This window comes from Danio rerio, chromosome 7, assembly GCF_049306965.1.
Source record: "Danio rerio strain Tuebingen ecotype United States chromosome 7, GRCz12tu, whole genome shotgun sequence".
NCBI lineage: Eukaryota > Metazoa > Chordata > Actinopteri > Cypriniformes > Danionidae > Danio > Danio rerio.
Genome location: NC_133182.1, coordinates 4,453,224 through 4,478,612, shown reverse-complemented (window position 1 = coordinate 4,478,612; position 25,389 = coordinate 4,453,224). Strand labels below are relative to the sequence as shown.

The 25,389-nt window shown below is 43.6% G+C and overlaps 1 protein-coding gene across 2 annotated transcripts; it reads right to left on the bottom strand.

The window, feature by feature from the left end:
* Positions 1 to 2,563: 2,563 nt before the first annotated feature.
* On the bottom strand, positions 2,564 to 23,513 carry LOC110439916 (snaclec alboaggregin-B subunit beta-like). Of its 2 annotated transcripts, XM_021477664.3 has the most exons (5): positions 22,229 to 23,513; positions 22,077 to 22,115; positions 21,639 to 21,995; positions 4,260 to 4,598; positions 2,564 to 4,103 (listed from the first exon to the last, which is right to left on the bottom strand). In XM_021477664.3, the coding sequence occupies exons 2-5, from the start codon at positions 22,111 to 22,113 to the stop codon at positions 3,739 to 3,741; spliced, it is 1,098 nt and encodes a 365-aa protein (XP_021333339.2). In that variant the 5' UTR covers positions 22,114 to 22,115; positions 22,229 to 23,513; the 3' UTR covers positions 2,564 to 3,738. The 2 variants fall into 2 exon arrangements, with proteins under 2 accessions (XP_021333339.2, XP_073764027.1); XM_073907926.1 differs by lacking the exons at positions 21,639 to 21,995; positions 22,077 to 22,115; positions 22,229 to 23,513 and adding an exon at positions 12,297 to 12,722.
* Positions 23,514 to 25,389: the final 1,876 nt, after the last annotated feature.

The window sequence follows — 25,389 nt, the reverse complement described above, 5'->3', positions numbered from 1 at the left end:
CCAACTCTTCCAGCTGGGGCTCGAACCAGTGAACTTCTTGCTGTCAGGCAATCAGGCTACCTACTGTGCCACCGTGCTTATTGTTTTATTCAGATTAAGGCAAATCATTTTATTACGGATGTCCATGTAAACGTAGTCGATGATGAGAAGTATGAGTGCTCAACCTAAGCACAATACTACACAAGACAGGACTAGTGTCTGGACTCCAATAAAACAAGAAACAACAAGACCGAAGTGTCAGAATCCTGACAATCAATTACTCAAAGACAAGTCGAAAATGTGGAGTATAAGAGCTCCAAACAAGCTGATCTGCATACAGAATCATGGCCAGAGATATTTCCATTAAAAACTAAGCAAAGAGTAAGAGAAGAGATGTTATCCTGTGCTGTTTTTTGCGGATCCTTTTTAGCGCTTTTGTTGCTTAATTGCAGGTTAGATTTTTTGCTTAGTGAATTCCATCCTTATAGATTTCCTCTGTTGGTCCACTGGATAAATTCTAAGCAGTCTCTAATGTCAAGTTCAGACTGCATGACTTTCAAAGTTGTGATGTCACAGATGTTTTTACACTGCATGACTATCTGGCGTAGCATTTCTTTGCTGATGTGATGCTGCATTACTTTACAATAGAATGAATCGCCAACGACTTTGTCTTGTCCACATACTACGTCTCACAACCAAATATGCACGAGAAGTGACATGGAAACAACGTGAGGCCATGTAGTGTATCTTCTGTCATTAACTACATAAAGAGAAAGAAGCTTTTAGTGAGGTAGAACATACTTTTTTTGCTCAGTTTGCTTTTGAAGGGAATTAGCAATTTCTCCTCAACTTTTTTCTTTTCGACCCTGTTGTGGCAATGCTAAGATGACATGTATAAAAGACACATGTAATCCTGCTATGTTTTCACTCACTTAACTTCCCGCTGGCCTGGATGCTGTAGGTAATTGTGATGTTATTTTTAATCAGTACACATTTTACGCGACAAGTTTTTGAATCGACAACGGGTCCAGATATTTACTATGCCAAATATGTCACGGGTGTGGGTGGCTCAATGACAATTATCTCAAATTATGTCTTCGGTAGTTCAAACTGTGTGATTTTTACTCACGTAAACAAGCACAGAATGCCTGTGATTTCAGGGATTTGATGGCAATTTCTCAAATTATGTTTCCGGTCTGACACATTCGCATGTGTATGAATGGAGGTCTATGGGGAGAATAGTCCAGTGGGATTGCATCTTTACTTAGCTCAGTTATCTGTGTCTTGAAGAATCTACCCACCCACCCCTTACTCCCCCTCCTTTCTAAATGGGTGAAAAGTTGGCCCAGTGATCACCACTGCCTCACAGCAAGAATGTCAGTAGTTAAAGTCCCTATTGAACTATCACCGTTTCTGTGCAGAGTTTGTTTGTTCTCCCCATGCTTGCGTGGGTTTCCTCCAGTTTCCTCCCCAGTCAAAAAATATGCAACCTAAGTTAATTGAACATTCTAAATTGGCACCATAGTCGAGCCCTTATAAGGCGTATATCTCTCCTTAGCATCCGTATATCTGTCATTAACCAGAAATAAGTCGGAGGAGTTCTTCAAGATCTACCTAAGCTCAAACTTCTCTCTTGCCCAGCTAACAGGAGGGAGCCCAGGGCTCGAGGATCTTATGAGCTCAGGGTTCTCTTCCAGGACAGCATGCCAAACAAGCTTTATTATCAATCATCAGGTAAGTGTGAACTCATAAAATGCTGTTTAAACAAGTGCTGTGAGGAGCATTCATTTATTCATTTTCTTTTCGCCTTAGTCCCTTTATTAATCCAGGGTCGTCACAATGGAATGTACCATTAACTTATCCAGCACATGTTTTATGCTGCGGATGCCCTTCCAGCTGCAACCCATCTCTGGGAAACATCCATACACACTCATACACTACAGATAATTTAGCCTACCTAATTCCCCTATAGCGCAGTCTTTGGACTGTGGGGGAAACCGAAGCACCTGGAGGAAATTTACGCCAACATGGGAAGAACATGCAAACTCCACACAGAAATGCCAACTGGCCCAGCCGAGGGTCAAACCAGTGACAGATGTGGTCATATGTTGATTGGTCAGTTTGAATGTCTCAGTATTCCAGCAAGTATTCCAGCACTGTGCCGGATCTCTGTTGTTCGGAGACCCGGAAGGGATGTGATGGTGAGAAAAAAAAAACTGGGTGCGAGAAAAAAGAAAAGAAAAAAAACAGTAATATATAGGAAAATATATATATATTTTTTAAATTTTTGCGTTCCCTCGCAAAGATATTTACAGACGTATTTTGCCAAAGAAGCGAAATGAAAGGACATTTCTGCTCACAGTTTGACACAAAGCAGTGCTGATACTGATCGCCTCTGTGCTTCCTGGAGCCGCGTCATAAACTCAACAAACAAGCTATTGATGATTTAATGTAGGCTACAACCAACAAACCAACCTTTTTTCTATTTATAAAATAACAGTTTTTAATAGTACCTATATGATATTAGTTTTTAAAATAGCCTACATAGCTTACGAACCAATCAAATCCAAAGATTTTTATTTTTGTATAATGAATAGCTCTGGACTAAACTGAGGCTTTCATTGTACAGCGTAAAAAAATTATGCAAACTAATACAATACCATATGTTAGCAACACAATTGTTGTACAAAAAGTCAACATATAAGCCTTGAGGTTCATTGTCATTGTCTTTCATCATACGTAGCGCGCCCACTCGAGAACCGCGAGTCAGACGGAGGAAATAAGTCATAATTATAAGAAATAATCTTTAATCTAACAACTTCTATTAAAACTGTTGACAAATGTTGAAATAATTATAACAGTGGAGCATTAATTAAATGCATAATTCCTGTGGAGCGATCGATTTTAAGTAGCCTGATATTTTTATTTGACAGAAGAAAAAAACATGATTGGATAAACAGCAGACCCTCAGCCTCCTCCTCTGGACCAGCTCCATCTTCTGGTCCAAATGTCTTAAAAAGAAAGTTTGCAGGATTGAACCCAGAAAAAAGTGATAATGGCCTTGATTTCACTTCTAATCTTCAATTCTTTAGCACTTTGAGCACTTGTTATTTAAGCACTTTAAGCACTTGTTATTGTTTAGAGGAAACACTTTATTTGACATAGTACTTTGTACAGTGAACAGTGCAAAACATAATCATTGAAGAGTGTCTATCTCAGTCTCAGTTTAACAGTTTTTTTAAGTACTTTAAGTTCTTGTCACCTAACTTTGTTATTATCTTTAATGTTTGAAGTAAGTCCTTCTGTGCAGTTTCTCTACAACAAGATTGCAGAAGAATGGTAAGAATAGAAATGTAGTTTTTCTCCATCATACTAATAACTTCTTAGTCATTCAGCAGAACTACATTTCGAACCGCTGTGGATATAAACCCATTCCTAACAGTATGCATATATCATACATTTATAATTTATAACAAAGTATATATTGAAAGTATTGCTAATTAAGCTGAGGCTTTTAAAATGGACAAACACAAACAAATCATACTGATGAATAAAAAAACTGCAAAACAGGCCCACTTTAAATGAGCTCAATAATTATTTGCTGAAGAAAATGTTTGAATTAAACATGAACTTAATAACTACAGGATAGAACAACTACAAGATATGTTAAAGTATGTATTTTAAACAAGCAGACAAAAGAGGATAAAAACAAATAGTGATCACACATTTGTTATCTTAAATGACAGATACTATATTTATTCACTCATATCTGCTGCAGATGAAGTTGAGTCTGTCAGTTTCAGGACGGCTGATCCAGGTCTGATTTCCTCCAGACTGAACTGCTCCAGATCTCACTGTGGGCTCACAGTCCTCCTCTGATGTGCCGTTCCCTGGAGCCCAGTTCTGATAGCATACGGTCTCTCCACTCACCCAGAACCAGATGCCCAAAGCGCAGGAGTGACGTAAACCCAACCACACCGCCTCAGTAGACGCCAGTTTAACCACGTTCATCACACAACGCTGCATCTCCACTGACTGAACCGAGACCAGATCCACATGATTCTGTCTGCAGTATCTCAGAGCTTCAGACCACGACAGATTCTGCTGGATCACAATCAGTTTATCTGGACACAAAACAAAGCAGAAACTAGAGAGAGACTGATCAACAACAACATGCAGAACAAACACTGTGGAGGAATTTGTCATGTCAGACATGTAGAGTCAACTTTAAGAGATCTGGAGCTGATGATGGATTGAGTGTGTTTGGAGGATCTGCTCACCTTCATGACACACAAAAGCATACTGATGGTAAACATTATTGTAGTCACCCCATCGTCGCTGTTTGTTTGGTTGAATCACTGCACAGTCTGCTAGATCTATAAAATTATCTGCCCAGTATCTGAATGAGGAGTTGCTCTGATCTGACCACTGCCATGGGTCACTGAACAGACCGATCCAGACTGAAGATCCAGATTTCTTACTCTCATTAATAAACTTCTCCAGCTGTTGATTCTCATTCTGGTTCCTCACACTGACCAGATCAATGTGATTCTGTCTGCAGTAACTCTGAGCAGCTCTCCAGGTCATCGACTGATCGACAAACACCAGTGCTCTGCTCACTGTAGGAAAATCAATTAAAACATTATTTTATCAGTTTATTCTTATTGTTTTGTATACTTTGGCTGTAAACAAAAGCAGCTATGACAGTATAAGAAAAGCATGTTTGAAGTGTTGTTATGAGTTGATTATAAATATTAATGATTACTTTAAAGGCCACCTAGGTTACCTTTATATTTTCAGATTTAAGGATGTGTATATAAAGTTTCAGCTCAAAACACCCATCAGATTTTTCATTATACCTTTTACAAAATCCTGTTTTATACACATTTCCACCAGGGGGTGGTTTTGTCGTACTGCGCCTTCAAGACGAGTCTTACCCGCCTACTGTTTCTACATGCCTTCCCGCGTGCTTTAACCCTCTGGGGAGGAAGACCGCGTATACGCGTTTTGACCTGTGGTGTCGTCAAACTGCTGAAATGAACTTAAATTACACTTTCAGTTTTGATCGCACAGATAAGATCAATACATCAATTGAATCTGTTATGTGTCTACTTTTTGTTTTGTACACTTACAACAACAACAAACGTGTGTGCTTTCGCAAAATAAGGAAAACAAACAGTGTAGGCATTCAGTGTTTTCTCTCTCCGTGAACTGCTTTTAGAAATGCATCGGTAAAATGCGCTAAAACTCTGCGAATATAAATTGCACACAGATGAGAATTGTATTTCTAAAAATCTGAGTTTGCTCAGTAATGAGAGTAATGTTGCAAAAGAAAGCAGGTGAAAAACAACACCATGTGGGATAATGAAATCTGTTAAACAGTCATGTGCATCACAGCAGCTTTTGGCGCAAGTGATCATCCTCTCATTCGGTATTCACAGTAATTATTTAAAGAATAAACTTACAAAGGAAACTTAGAAATGTAGTCTAGCAGACAGGTATTCTGTGATGGGGAGCAGCGCAGGAAAAAGGCAGTATTTCATTGTAAGCGCTGGCCTTCTTCTTGACATCAGCGGAAACTCACAGACGCAAGATTACTTTATCTTGGTCCACTTTTGTAGCGTTTTTAAAGATTATGTGAAGTGAAAGGCTTCATCTTCATCTAATAGTTTGTCGGCATGGCACAGACCAACATTACTCTCATTACTGAGCAAACTCGGAGCACTTCTTGTCTACTTTAGCTCACTTTGCCACTGGTTCTTTACCTCCGTTGTTTTCACATCTGGATTTACATATGAAGCGAAGGAGAATCCATACAGTCCTTACTTTTATACGGATTACATAAAAAGAGATCGTTTGTTTTCGACTTGAATTGGTTAATGCAAAAGTAGACATATCAAGTTTTATTTAGATATCATAAATCATCATCTTTGTTGACTATTTGCCGAGTTTTCTTCCATTTTAGTGATGTGTTTTTCTGACCACAGTCTGCTCGCGTCTTGCCCCGTGGGCGTGGTCGCATTAAAACTGATAAGATCAGACTGAGAAACGTCGCGGGTTACGTATGTAACCATAGTTCCCCGAGAGGGAACAGGACACTGCGTCTAACCAGAACGCTAGGGGAACACCTCTTTTATACGCGTCTTGAAGCACATGTGAAATCAATCTAATGTAATTAAGCAGGTGTCGTCAGACCAGAGAGTATAAAAGCCTGTACTGAACATTCAGTATCAAATTCGATATTGCTTGAAAGAAGTAACAGGCAGAAGAGAGTTTGGCGGAATACGCAGTGTCTCGTTCCCTCTCTGGGAACTATGGTTACATACGTAACCCGAGACGTTCCCCATCTAGGGAACTTCAACACTGCGTCTAACCAGAACGCTAGGGGAACGCAATACCCACTAGGCCAGACTCACTGCTGACTGTGAACGCACACTACGCAGTGAGAATAGAGGACCCTGGTGAGGGGTCTACATTGAGTTGATAGTGACCCACAAATGTATGTGGTGTCGACCATCCTGCCGCCAAACAAATGTCAGAAAGGGCTGAGCCCGAAATAGAAGCTTTGGAGGCCCCTGCAGCCCTTGTGAAGTGGGCCTTAACAAATTTAGGTGCGGGACGTCCAGCAGCCTGATAGGTAATTGAGATAGTCTCAACTATCCAATTACTTATTGTCTGCATATTCGCCGGACTCCCCCTCTTTGAGGGTCCGAAGCAGACCAGTAACTGTTCACTCTTTCTCCAGTTGATAACCCGGTTAACATATGTATTCAGAGCCCTAACTGGGCAGAGTAAGTTTAACTTCTCTTGGTCCGACGACTGAAATGGGGGCGGGTGAAAGGCCTGTAGCACAGCAGGTCTCGCCACATGAGTGGGCACCTTAGGCACATACCCCGGACTGGGAATATGAAAGGCTTTGGACATGCCTGGAGCAAACTCCAGAAATGAAGGTGCAACCGACAAAGCCTGGAGGTCACCAACCCTTTTTATTTATTTTTTTTTTAAAAGGAAGAAATAGCTAATAAGAAAGCTGTTTTTAGTGTCAGAAACTTATCTGACGCCTCCTGCAGTGGCTCAAATGGGGGAGCAGAGATGCCCTCGAGCACCAATGTTAAATCCCATGTCGGTACCCTGTGTGTACTGACAGGCCTTAGCCTTATGGCTCCATGAAGGAAGCGACGAATTAGCGGATGCTGTCCTAGTTACTCATCATCTAGGGGAGAACTGTAAGCCGCTATAGCTGACACGTACACTATCAGAGTGGATGCAGCTAACCCAGCAGACAGGCGATCGTGGAGAAATTCCAGCACTGAGGCTACCTGACAGCTGACTGGGTTCAGCTGGTGTTCTCTGCACCAAGCTGAAAAGAGAGCCCATTTTAGGGCATAAAGCTGCCTTGTGAAGGGAGCCCTGGAGCTTAGAATGGTCTGAGCAACCTCGGTTGACAATCCATACTCTATGAGGTGGGCCCCCTCAGAGGCCACACCCACAGTTTCCACAGGTCGGGTCGGGGATGAAGTATCATTCCTCCCGCCTGGGACAGAAGGTCCCTCCTGATGGGGATCTCCCACGGGAGACCCGCCAGCAGGGCTATGAGGTCCGAAAACCAAATTCTGGTAGGCCAAAATGGGGCTACCAGCAGTAACTGTACTCCGTCTTGACTATTCTCTCCAGGACTCCTGGGAGCAGAGCGACCGGGGGAAAAGCATACAGACGTAGCCTCGGCCATGTCTGAACCATGGCATCCAGTCCCAGAGGGGCTGGATGCGAGAGAGAAAACCACAGTACGCAATGCGTGGTCTCTTGGGAAGCAAACAGGTCTACCTGCGCTTTTCCGAATCTTTCCCAAATGGTCTCCACCACCTCGGGGTGAAGTTTCCATTCCCCGGATCTCACCCCCTGCCTCGACAGGAGATCTGCTCCCATGTTTAGATGGCCCGGGACATACATTGCCCTGATGGACAGAATTTTGTTCTGGGCCCACAGGAGGATCCGATGTGCTAGTTTGCATAGCATTCGAGACCTCAGACCCCCCTGATGGTTGAGGTAAGAGACCACCGATGTGTTGTCCGTGCGGACTAAAATATGATGGCCCCTTAGATCTGGGAGAAAGTGTTTTAAGGCCAGAAACACGGCCATCATCTTCAGGCAGTTTATGTGCCAGTAACGATGATGTTCTCCCCATCGTCCCGCTGCGGGAAGCCCCCTCAGGGTTGCTCCCCAGCCCGTTAGAGAAGCATCTGTCATAAGCATAACACGAGGACAGACAGCCCCCAACACTGGGCCCTGGGTCAGGAACCAGGGCATTTTCCACATACTTAAGGCTCGAAGGCAGCGCCGCGAGACCTTGATCATGCGGAAAGGATTCCTTTTGAGGGAAAACCCCCTGGATTTGAGCCAACACTGCAGGGGTCTCATGGCAGCAGCAGCCAGCGTAATTCCGTTCGGTCTGCTGTACCCAACAACCTCTGAAAGTGTTTCACAGTGATGAACTGGCCTAGTTTGACTCTGCGTACGGCTGACTGAATCGAAGCGATTCATGGCGGGGACAGACGTGCTCGCATCGTCATGGAGTCCCATAGCACACCTAAAAAAATGGTCATCCTGGCTGGAACAAGCACACTTTTTGCGGTGTTCAACCGAAACCCCAACCTTCTGATATGGGTGAGAACGACATCTCGATGCCGAACTGCCATATCGTGAGTCTGAGCTAGAATTAGCCAATCGTCTATGTAGTTTAGGATACGTATACCCTGCATACGAAGTGGAGCTAGTGCTACTTCGACTATTTTGGTGAAGGTTCGAGGTGACAGAGCTAGGCCGAATGGAAGAACCCGATACTGGAACACTTCGCCCCCGAAAGCGAACCTCAGGTATTTCCTGTGTTGGGGAAGGATGGAAATATGGAAGCATGCGTCTTTCAGGTCTATCGTCACGAGCCCGTCCTCGGACTGAATTTGTGACACCACGTTTTTGATGGTTAACATCCTGAACCTGAGGGCCCCGACGGACCGATTAAGATTTCTCAGATCTAATATGGGATGCAATCCCCCATCCTTTTTGGGAACTATAAAATACCGGCTGTAAAACCCTGACTCTCTGTCGAGTGGGGGAACACGCTCTGTTGTGCCTTTCTTTAATAGAGCCAGTACTTCCTCTTCCATAACCAGAGCCTGTTCTGGCTTCACTACGGTGCGTGTAATACCATTGAAGTGAGGTGGGCGTGCACAAAACTGTAATTTGTAGCCATGTTCCACTGTGAACAGGACCCACTGAGACACCATCGGCAGGTGTTTCCACGCTGCCAGAAAATGTGCTAGGGGTACCAGCCTCTCGAGACTGGCCTCTGGTTGCTCTTGGACCCCCCGAAGAGGGGGTGGGGTCCCCAATGCCCTCAGACACTGAGGAACGCCCACCCCGGGAGACACAGAGCCCCCCACCAGCATACGTGGTGAGGTGGTCTCTCCCTTTCTCCACGGACCCTTGTTCAGTGAGGGCGTCGAATAGTGCTCTCGATGTCCAGGGGGGCCTTGGGAAGCCTGACTCCCAACACGTCAGGACTTCCTTTTATCCTTCGCCTTCCTCGAAACTATTATCGTCCTCGTGGGAATTTTAGGGGAAGGCTCAGGCTGAGAGCGTGCTCTCCAGGCCCTCTTTTTTTGAGGGGGAGCCCGGGAAGCCACGCTCTCCTTTTGTACCGCACGGTATGAGGAGCTGGTTGACGGCTGGGGCTGTCTTTTAACAGCCCCTTGACTTTTTGGTCTTGGGGGAAGAAAGTCCCCGAGGGAGCTCGAGCGTTTTTTGACTCGGTCAAAGGATTCGGCGACGCGATTGACGGCGTTGCCAAAGAGCCCTGAGCTTGATATTGGAGCGTCCAGGAAAATAGCTCTGTCTGTTTCTGACACCTCTGCTTGTGTCAGCCAGAGGTGCCGCTCAGTAGTCACCAGGGTGGCCAAAGATCGCCCCAAACTAGAGGCTGCCTCTTTAGTAGCCCTTAAAGCTAAATCCGACGCCCGAAGAGCTTCTCGAAGCTTTTCGGGTGTCGCTCCCCCGCCATCTAGGCACTCTTTAATTAGGTCAGCCTGATATGCCTGCAACACTGACATAGTGTGCAGGCATCCGACAGACTGACCAGCCATGATAAATGCTTTGCCGACAAGACCTAATGTTATTCTTAATGGTCTAGACGACAAAGGAGGGACCCTTGCAGATTTTAAATCTGGACGCAGATGACGCGCTAAATCTTCTTCTATTAAAGGCATTTCTTTACATACTTTTTCCCCAAGCCCACGAACTGCTGAATAAATAACCGTTTTCGGTGTCATTAAACGTGCTGAATAAGGATTTTTCCATGATCTCGAAACAGCCTCATGTAGCTCGGGGCAAAAGGGGAGGTCCCTCAGTGGAGGATCTACTCTGCTGGGTAATTCTCTTTCATCCAGCATTCCTGTCAGACGCAGATGTTGCTGCTCACGTGCTGGCTGCCACTCTATTACGTCAAACCTGTCAGCAGCACGTGAAATCACCTCCACTAACTCCTCATATTCCACTGACTGGGGCGGCAGATTCCCCGATCCTCTTTGCGTTTGCTGCTGCGGCGTCTCTGTTTCCTCGGAAACGGAGGACGCCGCCCTCCCACGAGGCGCAGAAGAAACCGCAGAGCGTGCTTCTGATGCTCCCGAAGGAGGATTAGATCTCACGGATCCAGAAAGAGAAAGGACAGAGTCCGTCTCCATCTCATCTGCCAGATCTAGCTGCGAACCCCACGACCGAAGTCGACGCTCAGCCTCAGCACGAGCGGGACCCGAACTGCGAGGAGAACGCGCCACGGGAGCTTTATTAAAAAACTCCCTTCTACTACGCAGCACTTTGCGGGAGAGAGCGTCACAGTGCCCACAGTCAGCATTCTCAAATGCTGCCAGGGCATGCTCCTCTCCCAAACACTCTAAACACAAATCATGTGAGTCACCAGCCGTAATAAAGCGAGGGCATGGAGGCACACAACGTTTAAAGTTTTTCTCTGCCATATCAAAACAAAAAAGTAAGTTGTCAGTTTTTTTGTATTTTGTGTATGCAAGTCAGTAATGAAAGTTCACAGAAAAAGGGTGTATTTTCACGTGCGTGCTTCTTGAAAGCAAAGAAGTTGATACTGAATGTTCAGTACAGGCTTTTATACTCTCTGGTCTGATGACACCTGCTTAATTACATTAGATTGATTTCACATGTGCTTCAAGACGCGTATAAAAGAGGTGTTCCCCTAGCGTTCTGGTTAGACGCAGTGTTGAAGTTCCCTAGATGGGGAACTAGACATAGCATTGGTTTCATACTGATTACTTTATCAAGCAATGTTTGTTTTCAACATGCATAGCTGCGTTTAAAAGTAGACACTTAAAGCTTTTTAGAAATACAATTCTCATCTGTGTGCAATTTCTATTCGCAGAGTTTTAGCGCATTTTACCGACGCATTTTTAAAAGCAGTTCACGGAGAGAGAAAACACAGAATGCCTACACTGTTTGTTTTCCTTATTTTGCAAAAGCACACATGTTTGTTGTTGTTGTAAGTGTACAAAACAAAAAGTAGACACATAACAGATTCAATTGATGTATTGATCTTATCTGTGCGATCAAAACTGAAGTGTAATTTAAGTTCATTTCAGCAGTTTGACGACACCACAGGTCAAAACGCGTATACGCGGTCTTCCTCCCCAGAGGGTTTTTCTCCTCCCTCGGCTGCATCAGACAACAGACAGACTTAAAGGAAGAAAGTCTCACGTAGCGTTTGTGAGAAATACTACAGTAAGAATTATAAGAGTCAGTTCTTTGGTTTAAATCATGTTTAATCTTTGGGGATTCGAATCAAAGATTCGAACATGATTCACATAGAATTATTTAAAGCTTACACTTAACTTAAGAATTTGTCCAGCAAATAGAACGTTTAGTCTAAAGCAATCCTGTATTATATTATTATGTGGCCAACAATAACAATATAAAAACAGTATCTAATTATTTAATGCACAAGGTAGCAGTATCTGAAGCTGAGGCATTAACTTATAAAGCCTTAATTTTAAACCTTAAAACGAAACAAAAGTTTATTGCTACTCTATAACACAAAGTACTAATCTAAGTAAAACAAACAAATGCACATAAATACACACACGCACAAGCAGTTTGAGGAGAGTTATGACTGAGTGGATTTAACTTCTAGCCTTTGCTAAATTCTTAGCATTGCAACCTGAGAGAAACCATAAAAGCAGAGAATTTTGCTATTCTTTACTACTTAAACATAATTCACAACAATTTCAGCAATGGATAGAAACCTTGTTTGTGCTACTTTCGTTCTGATGGAATTTTGGTTTCCTCGACTGGTCCAAAGGGAAATCCCGGCGAAGCTGATTGGTCAGCGTAGCAACTTCAGTGACGTGATGGAATTCCCTTGTCGGTGAAGAAGGGTTTCCTTAGTTGGTTGCTAGGGATACGGATGTTGGACAAAGCGGCGTTCAAAGTCCTTCCTGGGTTTCTGTAGTTACGATGAGTTTCAGAGTTTGGATGTGTTGACCCGATGGCTTGTTGTTGAAGCGGTTGCACAAGCAGATCGCGGGTCAAGCCGGCAGCAAGTGAAGGTCGCGGTCTGCTCTGTGATGTAACGAGGCTTCCAGCGAGGCGATGTAACGGCCACAGCACGAGAAGAGCGACGTCCGGGCAGCGACGGCGGTGACGACTGGCAAAGATGACCGGCAAAAGACGACGATGAAATTTCCTAGTTCAAAGTTTTATAGGCTTTGGTAGAGGCTGGGTCTACACAATACTTGTCCAATCAGAGAAGGTGCGGGGTGGAGTCACACCGCAATTCTGCCCTCTAGAAGGCCGGGTTGGCACCTTGTGTGGGCGCTGCTTTGATAGCAAAGTTATTAAAATAAAGTCTCATAACATGGACATCTTTTCTAGTATGGTTTCTTCATATAAACCAATGCATTAGAAACTTTCCTAGCTTTCAATCAATACCAAACATGAAGTATTTCACAAACATTCTGTAGATTTCATTTGTCACTGAGGGCTATAACTCAATAACTATCCATAACAGTTTTGTTAAACACATGGAACATGTACACACAAAAACCTACAGAAACATAAAGCAAACATACATTACTCAAATAAACTGTTTTACTTAAATGTCCATTAAACTTTGGAAGCGTTTCTGATCACTTCTGTGTGAGCCTAGAATGCGTGTTCCTCTCAGACGTGAGTCGCAGGCGTGAAACAAAAGGCACTTTCAGAAACCGGTTTGGTGGGTTTTTGATTGTAGGGCCTCTTATTGTTTTAAGGTGTAAAAGTTAATTAGCACGCAGTTGTGATCGCGACTGGCAAGTCATCCTGTGGATTGCCTTGAAAATTAAATGAAAGCTCAGACATGTAGGCACCAACCAATCTTTTAAGAAAAATATGGTCTGTGACTTGTTCGGTTCTGGAATGATCCATTGACTCCCTACAGAATTTTACTAATCAGTATTTGTTGTGAAGTTGCATTGATGAGTCACACGCAATATCGTTACAAAGTTCACGCACACACACACACACACACACAGATACACACACACACAGATAGGCAGCCAGAACGCGCTTAGCTTTGCACTATTTTTGCACTCAAATGTGACAGGATACAGGCTAATCTCCACTGCTGTGTGGATATCTGTTATGCTAATGTACAAAATAAACCTGATTTAACGTCCACAAACCAGGATTGAAGCATCTTCTTTTATAATTGTTCTGACACGCGGCTGTGCTGGTGAAGTAAATCTCTGTAATTAATTACGCACGTGCTCTGTTTTAAAACACTTTAAACATGTGAAACTTACTATTAATCACATTTGATGATGATTGCTGATCCTAGCGAACACAACAGACCTTTTATTCCCGGTTGCTTTGCGTATGTCTGGTCTTGTTGACATATACGGGTGACTACTGGGACATGTTAATGTGCGCAGCTGTCAACCAATGGACAATAATTGGTCCACCGTTTTTATGTTGTTAAATTGAAAAAGAAAGTACTGGGTGTGTTTATATCACCCCAATATGACGGTCTATACACTATATGTGAAGTTTATGTATAAACAAATTTCGAGAGGATCACGTGCTTATGATTGCTAGCAGCTGACCCGCATTATCTAATTCACTATGATCCAATCAGATGACTCCTAAACTACTATAAATACCCTGGGGTTTATTCCATTGCTATCTTCGTTTTGAAGACCGGAAGCAAGCCAGCTAAACCAGCAAGCCAGCTAACCAGCAAGCCAGCCAACCTGCAAGCTAGCTAACAAGCAAGCCAGCCAACGTGCAAGCCAGCTAACCAGCTAACCTTCAGGCCAGCTAATCAGCAAGCCAGCTATCCAGCAAACCAGCAAGCCAGCTAACCAGCAAGCCAGCTAACCAGCAAGCCAGCTAACCAGCAAGCCAGCTAACCAGCAAGCCAGCTAACCAGCAAGCAAGCTAACCAGCAAGCCATCCAGCCGGCAAGCCATCCAGCCAGCAAGCCATCCAGCCAGCAAGCCACCCAGCCAACAAGTCATCCAGCCAACAACAACTTTCACCGCCACCATCGTCAACCTCTTCTCAAGTCACCACTAAGCTAATAACATCAAGACCATGAGCAATTTCGACAATAACAACAATAACAACAACATGCCCGAAAACTAAGAGAACAACCCTCAAGACCTCCCTACTATCATCGTTACCCCCCCAGCAATACACCAGCCTGTAATAAAAGACCCTCAATCTCAAAACAAAGATTTAACAAGAGGACGAAGAATTACCCGCTCCGCTATCAGCAGACCATCCCGCCACAGATCACCATCGCCAGCAACATCCAGAACAAATAATGTTTCTCCTACCTCTTCTTATGCCTCTGCCTCCTCCTTCATCCAGTCATCAAAAAGTATAACCGTCACCGAACTCACGAAACTCCTAGCCGATCTTGGCATCCACGCTCCCCGAAACCTCAACAAACCGGAACTGTTAAAATTATACACTAACTCCACTTCAGACTCTCACCCGTCGCTCAGCCCACCCGCCAGACCAAACACTCAGAAGTCCGATTCTCGCTATACTCCCTATACCCAACATCCCCGCTCTCAAACCGGGAAAAGGAAATCAAAACAAAAACACGTCTCAAGCCACACCCCCTCAGAACAGCTCCCTCAGGCAAGCCGGCAAACCCAAATTACGTCACCTCCAACCCTCCAGCAAAACTCCAATCAGGATCCCAACAACGCCATTCACTCTCTCACTCAACCCGGATCCACACCCTTCTTCTGGCCGCCTGCTCCCCCTAGCGCCCAAACCAGTCCTCACATGCCTTCCACCTCAGCCTCTCATTTCAACCCTTCTGCATTTCCTCTAAACCAGTGGTTCTCAAACTTTTTTCATCAAGTACCACCTTAGCAAAAAATTGTCTCTCCAAGTACCACCAAAATGAGCAGTATTGAAATACAGTAGCGTAGTAGGCCCAGTAAAGCAGCTACAGCTCTGCACAGTTAAAAAACCTGGCAGATTACCTCAGAAATATAGCCTATATATAATATATGGCATATTATATACATCATTTTTAATAAATTTTGAATTATTTGTAGCATGTACATGAGATATTTCATTCCTCCATGTACCACTAGAAGGAAGCCCGCGTACCACTTGTGGTACACGTACCACAGTTTGAGAACCACTGCTCTAAACCAATCTTTTCCTCCTCAATCGGTGTTACAGGGCTCCTTGCAAAATTCTACATTTATGCAGCTACTGCGGAGGTGCTTATGCCAAAGTGATTTGCAAGGCGTTAAGAGCGAAGAATTAAAAGTCAAAAAATTACTTGTCGACTCCTGTAAATGTTTCTCGACTTGCCTTTGAATTGCGCTGTCACCCTGATACTAACTTCTCTGATTTTCTGATTTCAGGTCTAACCCACAGATTTAACCCGGGCGTTTCAGCTCTCCCTGCCTTCAACCCATTCTGTCGTAATCTGCAATCCGCTACTACTGATCCCGAAACTGTCGATATGTTAATCAAAAAAGAAATTGACAATGAATTCATGATAGGACCTTTTCCCGCCCCAAGGTCAGCGTTTCTCGTATTAGTCCAATCGGTGTAGCAACTAGGAAATTCTCTAACAAAAAACGATTGATTATCGATCTCTCCGCTCCGCATAACTCTATATTTCCTAGCATTAACAGCACCATTCCATCAGACAAATACTCACTGAATTATCATGATATAGACCAAGCAATTTCGCTCATCAGATTAGCCGGTGGCAATGCTTGGCTTGCAAAAAATCGACATTTTATCCGCCTTTAAAATCATGCCAATTCACCCAGACTTCTGGCACCTTTTTGGCATTCATTGGCGCTCACAATCTTACTTTGCAGTCTGACTAACTTTCAGCTGCAAAAGTAGTCCTAAAATTTTCGATATGCTTTCAGAAGCATTATGCTGGATTTATCTAATAACTACGAAATCCTGCATATCATCCATCTCCTCGATGATTTTCTTCTCATTTCCCCACCTTCTTCACCTCCAGCTAAACACCTATCGATCACCCAAAAGGTTTTCGAAAATCTAGGCATCCCCCTCGCAGAGGAGTCCCAGCACTTCCATAGAATTTCTGGGCATCAACTTAGATTCAAATTAATTTCAAGCATCCCTTCCCAAAGAAAGATCGACCGTATAATCTCTTTATTTCAAATTTTCCTCGAGAAACAATCATGCACCAAACGCGAACTGCTATCTATTCTCGTGCATTTCAATTTCGCGATGCGCATAATTCCCCAAGGCCGCCCGTTTATTACTCACCTCCTTCAGCTCTCCTCCTCGGTCCCCTGTTAAGAAGATGCCATATATCTTTCTAAACCCAGTCGCAACAAACTCAGCTTATGGATCTCCTTCCTTAAGCAATGGAACGGCTGTTCCTTTTTTTATAGCGACCTAATTTCTTCCCCGGTGGACATTAATTTATTCACTGACGCTGCCCCCTCAGTCGGGTTCGGTGGCTTTTACCAAGGTCACTGGTTCGCTTCAACGTGGACCCCGCAGATGCTCAGTCTACCCAGAAATCAGCAATCATCTGCGCTTTCGAACTCTACCCCATAGTCGCAGCAGCGCTTTTATGGGGAGATGAATGGTCCGCCTCTAGCAATCTCGTTCATTGCGACAACGAAGCCACCGTTTATTGCATTAATAAAGGACGCTCGCACGCACTTCCAATTATGCCCTTACTAAGACGCCTCGTTTGGACGGCAGCCAAAAAGCAATTCATTATGACTGCTAGACATGTTCCAGGTTGCAAAAATCAAATTGCTGATTCTCTCTCTCGCTTTCTTTTTCAGAAATTTCGGCTCTTGGTACCGGAAGCAGATCAGCATCCAACACCTGTTCCACTCTATTCACAAATGATATTGCCATAAACCACCCATTACATCGCCTCCATGAAACTTCCATATCCCTGATCCTTCACGCTGTCGCACCAAGGACCCTTCAGTCATATCTCACAGCATGGAAATCTTATAAATATTTCCACACCCTGTACCAAATACAGTTCCCAGATTTTTCATTGCTTACCATCACCTCATTTATTTCCCACCTCCATACAGCCAAAAATATCCAGGCAAGCTCCATAAAAAGCTACCTTAGTGGGGTCCAATTTTTTAATAAATTGATTTACGGGGCCACCTCAGAAGCCATTTCTAACGCTCAAACTTCCCTCCTTATTAAAGGTATCCAGAAATCACACCCCCCCTTCCCGACACTAGACTACCCATTTCGCTCAATATTTTAGCAAAGTGCATACGCACACTACGTAGAGGATACCTCTCACTCCACACAGCCTGTACACTAGACGCGATGTTTACCCTGGCTTTTTTGGCTTCCTGAGGTGTTCAGAAATGGCTATCACATCCAATTTCAACCCCGCAATACACCCCACTATATCTGATCTAACACTGCTGAATGCTGAAACTCTCGCCTTTTTCATTAAACAATGCAAAACAGATCAGACAGGCAAAGGGCATTTTATTTACATATTTAACATTTTTTCCCCCGCACAGCCATTCCAAACTCTCCTAGCTTTTCTCCATTAAAGGAGATCAAAGGAGTCCGACCCACATGCCCCACTTTTTACTGATGACGCTTACCGTCCAGTAACCCGTTTTTGGTTTCAAAAACATCTGAAAGAAGTCTTTCGCCTTTCGGGCGTTTCCCCCGAATTGTATTTCAGCCATTCATTTAGAATTAGCGCAGCCACCACAGCAGCTCACAAAGGTCTATCCTCACACCAAATCCAGACCCTAGGCTGCTGGTCCTCCGATGCCTTCAAAGCTTACATTCGCCTCAGCCGATCCCACCTCAAGACAGCCCAGCCAGCCCTAACCAGCTAAATTCCAAACTCCAACTAGGGGTACGAGCTCGACCCTAAGTAGGCAGGAGTGCGTGTGTGTGTGTGTGCTTGTGTATGGGTGTGCATGGGAATGTGTGTGATTGCTCGCGCAGATACAGTGTGCGGTTGCACACGTATACATGCTTATTTGCACGTTGATATGTATATAGGTGTGGGCGTACGTTTAGGTATGCATATGCACGTGCAAGCGAATGAGTATGTGAGCCTATGGGCATTACATGTTGTGCAGGTTGCATGTATGCTCTTAACTTTTTTTTCAAACCTGCTATGCTCCTTCCCTCACCATGCTCTGACCCCTGCAGGGGTCCAATCTGAGCTTCGACTCTCGCGAGTCACCCCTAGCCCATCCCCGGCCACCCCTTCACTACCACCTCCAGTAAGAGCCTGCACTACCCCCCTTCCTCTTCCTGACTCTTACTGCCCCCCCCCCATAGCTCTGACCCCCGCAGGGGTCGCTCTGAGCTTCGACTCTCGCAAGAGTCACCATTTGCGCCCCCCCCCCCCCCCCCCCCCCCAGGCCATTAGAAATGGTATGTACGCGTATGTTATGCGCATACATCCGATGTATACCTGTTCCGATGCGTGTGCATGCATATGCCGAAACAGGATTAGACGCACGTGCATGCTCACGCACGCAGGTTATCCCCTCTCTCCTTTTCTTCCTTTGGCGTCGAGTTCCTCCACCCGCTCTTTTCTTCCTTTCTTATAGGCCATCAATCCTCAGCTCTAACTCCTGCAGGAGTGACTAAAACGAGCTTCGACTCTTGCAAGAGTCCCGCCCCGGCCACCTCCTGCTGCAGTCTCCACCGCCCCCTCCCTTTCCCAGACTTCCGCAGGAGAAATGCCCACAGCAGCTCTGACCCCCGCAGGAGTCGCTCCGAGCTTCAACTCTCGCAAGAGTCAATCACCGCCCATGCCCAGCCCTTACCATATAATAACTATACATGTTCATATATATATATATATTTATATATGCATATATACTCTTATATTCTCCTTTTCTTCTTTCTGGCGTTGAGATTCTCCGCCTGGCAATTATCTGCCCCTTCTTTCTTCCTTACAGCATGAGTGCTTCTGCTACCTTTACCCTTCTCTGATCTCCCCCCTTATCTCCTTACCCTTCTATTTCCTCAATTTCTTTTTCAGCGTTGAGTTCTCCGCTAACTGTTTTTCTTTTAGCGTCGCTCTTTCGCTATGTTCTTCCTTTCGCTTAGGCCCTCAATCCTCAGCTCTAGCTCCCGCAGGAGCGACTAAAACGAGCTTCAAATCCCGCAGGAGTTCAGGCCCTGGCCACCTCCCATCCTCTCATGCAGGAGTCTTCACCGCCCAAACCTTCACGACTCTTGCTTGAGCAATCTAACCCCAGCTCCCACCCCCGCAGGGGTGTATATATTTGAGCCTTGACTCCCGCGGAGTCAATCCAGCCCTGCCCTCACCCCGACTAGGCTCTAGCAGTCTACTTTGCTCTGCTCCCGCAGGAGCTTCTCTTCCTAAGCTATCAACGCTATATCCAGCAGCCAGATATGGCTTTGTTACACCTGCTTTTTGGGGGGCTCTTCAATACGCGGCTGCTGTCCCGAGCTATACAAAGGCATTTTGGGGAGTTCTTGAGATCTACCTGAGCTCAAACTCCCCTCCCGCCTTGCAACGGGAGGGAGCCCTGGGCTCGAGGATCTCATGAGCTCAGGGCTCTCTCCCGGGACAGCATGCCAAACAAGCTTTTACAATTAATCATCAGCTAAGTGTGAACTCTTGAAGTGAAGTTTATGTATAAACAAATTTCGAGAGGATCACATGCTTTTGATTACTAGCAGCTGACCCGCATTATCTAATTCACTACGGTCCAATCAGATGACTCCTAAACTACTATAAATACCCTGGGGTTTATTCCATTGCTATCTTCGTTTTGAAGAGTCCCCCCTTCCTCCCCTACTCCTCCTTCTTAGACGGGTGACACGGTGGCCCAGTGCCTAGCACTGTCGCCTCACAGCAAGAACGTCTCTGGTTCCTGGCTTTACCAAAACTAGCAGACAGTTCTGTGTGGAGTTTGCACTTCTCCCCGTGCTCGTGTGGGTTTCCCCCGGGTTCCCCGGTTTCCTCCTACCGCCTAAAAACATGCAATTAAGTCAATTGAACAATCCAAATTGTCAACATAGACACGCTTCTAGTTAGTAATTAATTTCAAGAGCATTCACTTGCTACAGCAGGGGAGTTCTCAAGATCTACCTGAGCTCAAACTTCCCTCTCGCCTTGCAACGGGAGGGAGCCCTGGGCTCGAGGATCTCATGAGCTCAGGGCTCTCTCCCGGGACAGCATGCCAAACAAGCTTTTACAATTAATCATCAGCTAAGTGTGAACTCTTGAAATACACATATGTTTGTCCAAACAGCTTGAAAAGTAGATTTTTCTCCATAGGTGCCCTTTAAGTTTAAAAGCTATGGCCTGTAAGCAGTGCTTAATTTGTGAATCGCGAGATCCCGGAACAGATCAGGGTAACGGATCCGGCATGCTACCTGAGGATAGGTGTTGTGCTCAAAAGTGGAGAACAGGGGCATAGCGGGGTGTTGGTAAGCGGAGGGGTGTCACGGACATAAGTTAAGAGCTGGGGCAGAGGTTGTTTGTCGTGGCAAAAATAAAGAGGATTGGGGAGTTGCAGAAGAAAGTGAAAGTGAACAGCGGATGAGGGAGAAGGGCGGATCAGTAAAATTAGGTGCCGGATGAGATTTCAGAGGTGCCAGTTCTGGATCTGGCCTGTTCTGGCAAAAATTAAGCCCTGCCTGTAAGACTATAATAATATATATTTTTTCTATTTGTTTTTCAGTTCATATAAGGTTTGTCATACATATCTGACCCAAGATTACAAATTAGATCTGACTTAACCACTTCGGACCTTGTATCCATTACAATAGACATCACATGTCAGCCCATGTTTTTTGTGGTTCCTGATAGGAATGTCCAGATCCCATTACATGATCAGAAATCAGGTGTGATCACACGGTTTCAGACTCGATCGGAATCGGCCATGTAAAGTTGTCCGAAATAAATATATTTAAAGGGTGTTGAATTTTTATAAATTCAACTCAAGGACTGTGAAAATATACTTTTTCTTTTTCAGAAATTTGGAACATAATTTAGGTCTGACGTGATTAATAATATTTAAAATATTTACTATTGTGACATTTTCAGTTGATGTATCTTTTGTTGAATTAATGTGTGTACTCACTGTTGAAGCAGATGAACTCACGGGTGTTAATACATTGCTCTGTAATCCATTGTCCATTATACATAACAATACACTGACTACTGTAGACTAGTTCTACAGATGTCCAGTTCAGAAAGAGCACAGGATCACCTGAAGACCAATGCCATTTATAAACACCCGTCTTCTGAAGACCAATCCAGATATTTTGATTGTGTACATAATTCAAACTCTTGTTCAGCTGGATCATGTCATTCATGTTGTCAACAGTGGCCAGATCTGTGTATTTCTCTCTGCAGTATCTCTGAGCTTCAGTCCAGTTCTTCATCTCATTTATAAAGTGATACTGACGCTGAACACATTCAGATGTGGAGCAGAGAGCTGTGAAAGAGACTTGTGATTTTCAGAACAGTCAAACCTAATGAAACTATAAACCATAAATAAAACTACAAACACACTCACCCATGAGAAGAAGTGGGAAATATAGAGTTTGAGCCATTTCTGTAACGAAGCATATTGAAATTATTTTAGCTTCATAACACGATTCATATTAATTAGTGTTATTATATCTGAAGTGTATTTGTGTGTAATGTGAGTATATGAGTAGTTCGTACCTCAGAGCTGGTGTGTTTCTGTCCTCAGTCTGATCTTTGTATCTACAGCTTCATACTATGTGATAATATCTGCTCTCATCCGTCATTCAGCACGTCACATTATTTGTTTATTACTCTAAATAAAGACTTTTTTCGTTTTTCTTCCTCATTCATATGTTTTTGCATATGTCCCTCTGTGTGATTCTGTACTTCTTGGGAAGTGTATTCATTTAAATATGGTAGAGAGTTGAGTCTGTATTTTTCAAAATTCATATTTCCATAACGCCTTCACAGGGAAAATCCAACTCAACATTTGCATCTGTTTTTATTTACTTTCAAGAGTTCACATTTAGCTGATGATTGAAAATAAAAGCTTGTTTGGCATGCTGTCCCGGAAGAGAGCCCTGAGCTTGTGAGATCCTTGAGCCCTGGGCTCCCTCCTGTTTGCAGGGTGAGGTGGGAGTTTGAGCTCAGGTAGATCTCGATAAACTCACCCCGGCTTTTTACTGGCTAATGACAGATATGGTGGGCTGAGGAGAGGTGTACTCGCTAAGAGTATGGCTATGGATTCCATCTGGAAAAGAGGGAGAGTAGGGGGGATTCTTCAAGACGAAGATATTGAGATAAGAAAACTCTGGTTATTTATAGTGAGTTATGAATCATCTGACTGGAGAATTAATCATGAGCTAGCTGATGCGGGAACAGCTAAGTACAATCACAACGATGGGATCCTCTCGAAATTTAATTTATAAATAAACTTCACTTCTGTGTTCTATCCTCTTCAGTAATGCAGTGACTGACAGCATCAAATCTGATTATTTGTAATTAAAAATTAATGTGTTTGTCCAGTTTCCTGAGGTGCTCTTCTGTTATGCTGTTGTGGAAAACCTGCACAAATTTATATTTTAGATTAGATTAGATTAGATTCAACTTTATTGTCATTACACATGTACAAGTACAATGCAATAAAATGCAGTTTAGGTCTAACCAGCAGTGCAATAGCAGCAAGTGCAGGATACAGGAATAAGTTATAAAGTGCAGTTATAGAAAACTATGGTGATATTTACAGATGGATGTACTATGAACATTATATACAGGTTGGATAAGCTATGAACAGATTTACAATATATGAATATATGTACAGGTTGCTATTAATAATCAGTAGTGTGCAGATAGATAAACATGATTACAAGTGTATATGTTACAATATATGAATATATGTACAGGGATAGATAAACATGATTACAAGTGTATATGTTACAATATATGAATATATGTACAGGTTGCTATTAATAATCAGTAGTATGCAGATAAATAAGCATGATTACAAGTGTATATGTATAGTGGGTGTGTACATAATTACAAATGCCCGTATGCAGTGGGTATGCACAGTTCAATAAGTAAACAGTTCAATGTGGTGCAGTGAATGTGCAAATTTTAAATGCGCAAATGTTAAACAGTGCAGTTATTGCGAGGAGTTTAAGTTAGAGGAGAGTGGGGGGTGTATTGGGGGGCAAAAGAGTCAGTGGGGGGCAGAGTTCAGGAGGGAGACAGCTCTGGGGAAAAAGCTGTTCCTCAGTCTGCTGGTTTTTGTCCGGGGGAGTCTGAAGCACCTGCCGGAGGGCAGGAGAGAAAACAGTCTGTGAGCGGGGTGAAAGGTGTCCTTCAGAATACTGCGTGCTCGGCGCAGACAGTGTTTCTTCTGGATGTCCTCTATGGCTGGCAGTGTGGTTCCTGTGATGCGTTGGGCACTTTTCACCACCCGCTGCAGTGCCTTACGCTCAGCAACAGAGCAGCTTCCATACCAGACTGTGACACAGTTTGTCAGAATGCTCTCTATTGTGCAGCGGTAGAAGTTCACCAAGACGGCTGATGAAAGCTGGTTCTTCTTCAGTTGCCACTGATATATTTGACACTGGCGCTGTTTAATTTGAGTCATTTTAACACTTTACAGTCTTTACAGGAGAGGATTTGTGAAAGGATGTGAAGCAGAAGCACACAGCTGAACTGATGAGAAACCAAAGTTGAACACATTGATCGCTGAGATTCATCACATTGGCTACTGGTTGCCAACAGAAAACTCATAGCTCAAGGAAAGAAGGAAAACCATTAACCTTTTACAACGTTAATAAAATAAACACAACAAACATGTAACGACAGCCTAATCTCAAACTGAGAGCAACTCACTAATGAGGAGAAGAGTGTAATTTAGAAATGTGTCTGTTTTTGAGAAAGAAACACACTGAACAACTCTTTAAATAAAACAGGATCACAACACAATTTACAATAGGATATATGCCGAAGCATGCTAACAGGACTTTTAATTTGCCACTAACCTGGGTTAACCGCTTCTGGTGAACTGAATGCCAATGCAAAATCGGCGCGTTTGAGGTCTGTTTTCTTTGAAAATCAGTGATCTTCACTGGCTGAGTGATATCAGATATAAAGTGGGTCTCAGATTGTACAAGAAGCACTGCATTACATTACATTTCCCCCGTCATGTCTTTATAATTCGAGCACTTATATTACCCCAGTATATTCGATAGAGCTTCTGCGCTAACCTGCCGATTCTGACAGGCGCGTGCGTGTAAACGGCTTTTTGTGTCATTTTATGCTTGAGCAACTGAATATATGCTAAAGTCTATTTAACTGATTGTTTTTTAATTACATTACAACATCGATGCTGTAACAGGAACCATATAAAAAGGGAAAAAACCCACAATAAAAGGTCACTGGAAGTTTATCAGTATGGGAAACACACTAGCTCGGCATATACCCTATCATCAAGACAGCATTGGTTTAAGACTTTAAATGTAAATAGTTCATAATAGGGCTGAGCAATACTGCAAAATTTGGTATCATTACGATACCAAGTAAATAAAGGGCTACCGATACTGATACTTTTACTTTTAAAAGCATGCACTTAAGCCTAAATGAACTTTTCTGTAAGGAGAACAGCGTATTAAATGTATTTGTTAAAACCCAGGACAAATTATAAACACTTTTAAGCCTTTTTAAACACAAACTTATTGCTAGAGAATGATGCATTTTTTTAAACTTTCCTTCAGTCTGGTGATTTTGTTCAGAAACATTGATATAATAATAACAAATCCATTTCTCTTTTAGCACTTCTTCATTGTCTTTAAACAAATAAATTTAAAACATGCATTTCAAATACCTTT

Excerpts from the sequence above, each read along its gene's own strand:
- LOC110439916 (XM_021477664.3), bottom strand. The coding sequence starts at position 22,113 with ATGGCTCAAACTCTATATTTCCCACTTCTTCTCATGG. Across the intron at positions 4,599-21,638 it reads TGAGTTCATCTGCTTCAACA|TGAGCAGAGCACTGGTGTTT; the intron begins GTGAGTACACAC and ends ATTTTCCTACAG. Across the intron at positions 4,104-4,259 it reads TGCTTTTGTGTGTCATGAAG|ATAAACTGATTGTGATCCAG; the intron begins GTGAGCAGATCC and ends TTTTGTGTCCAG.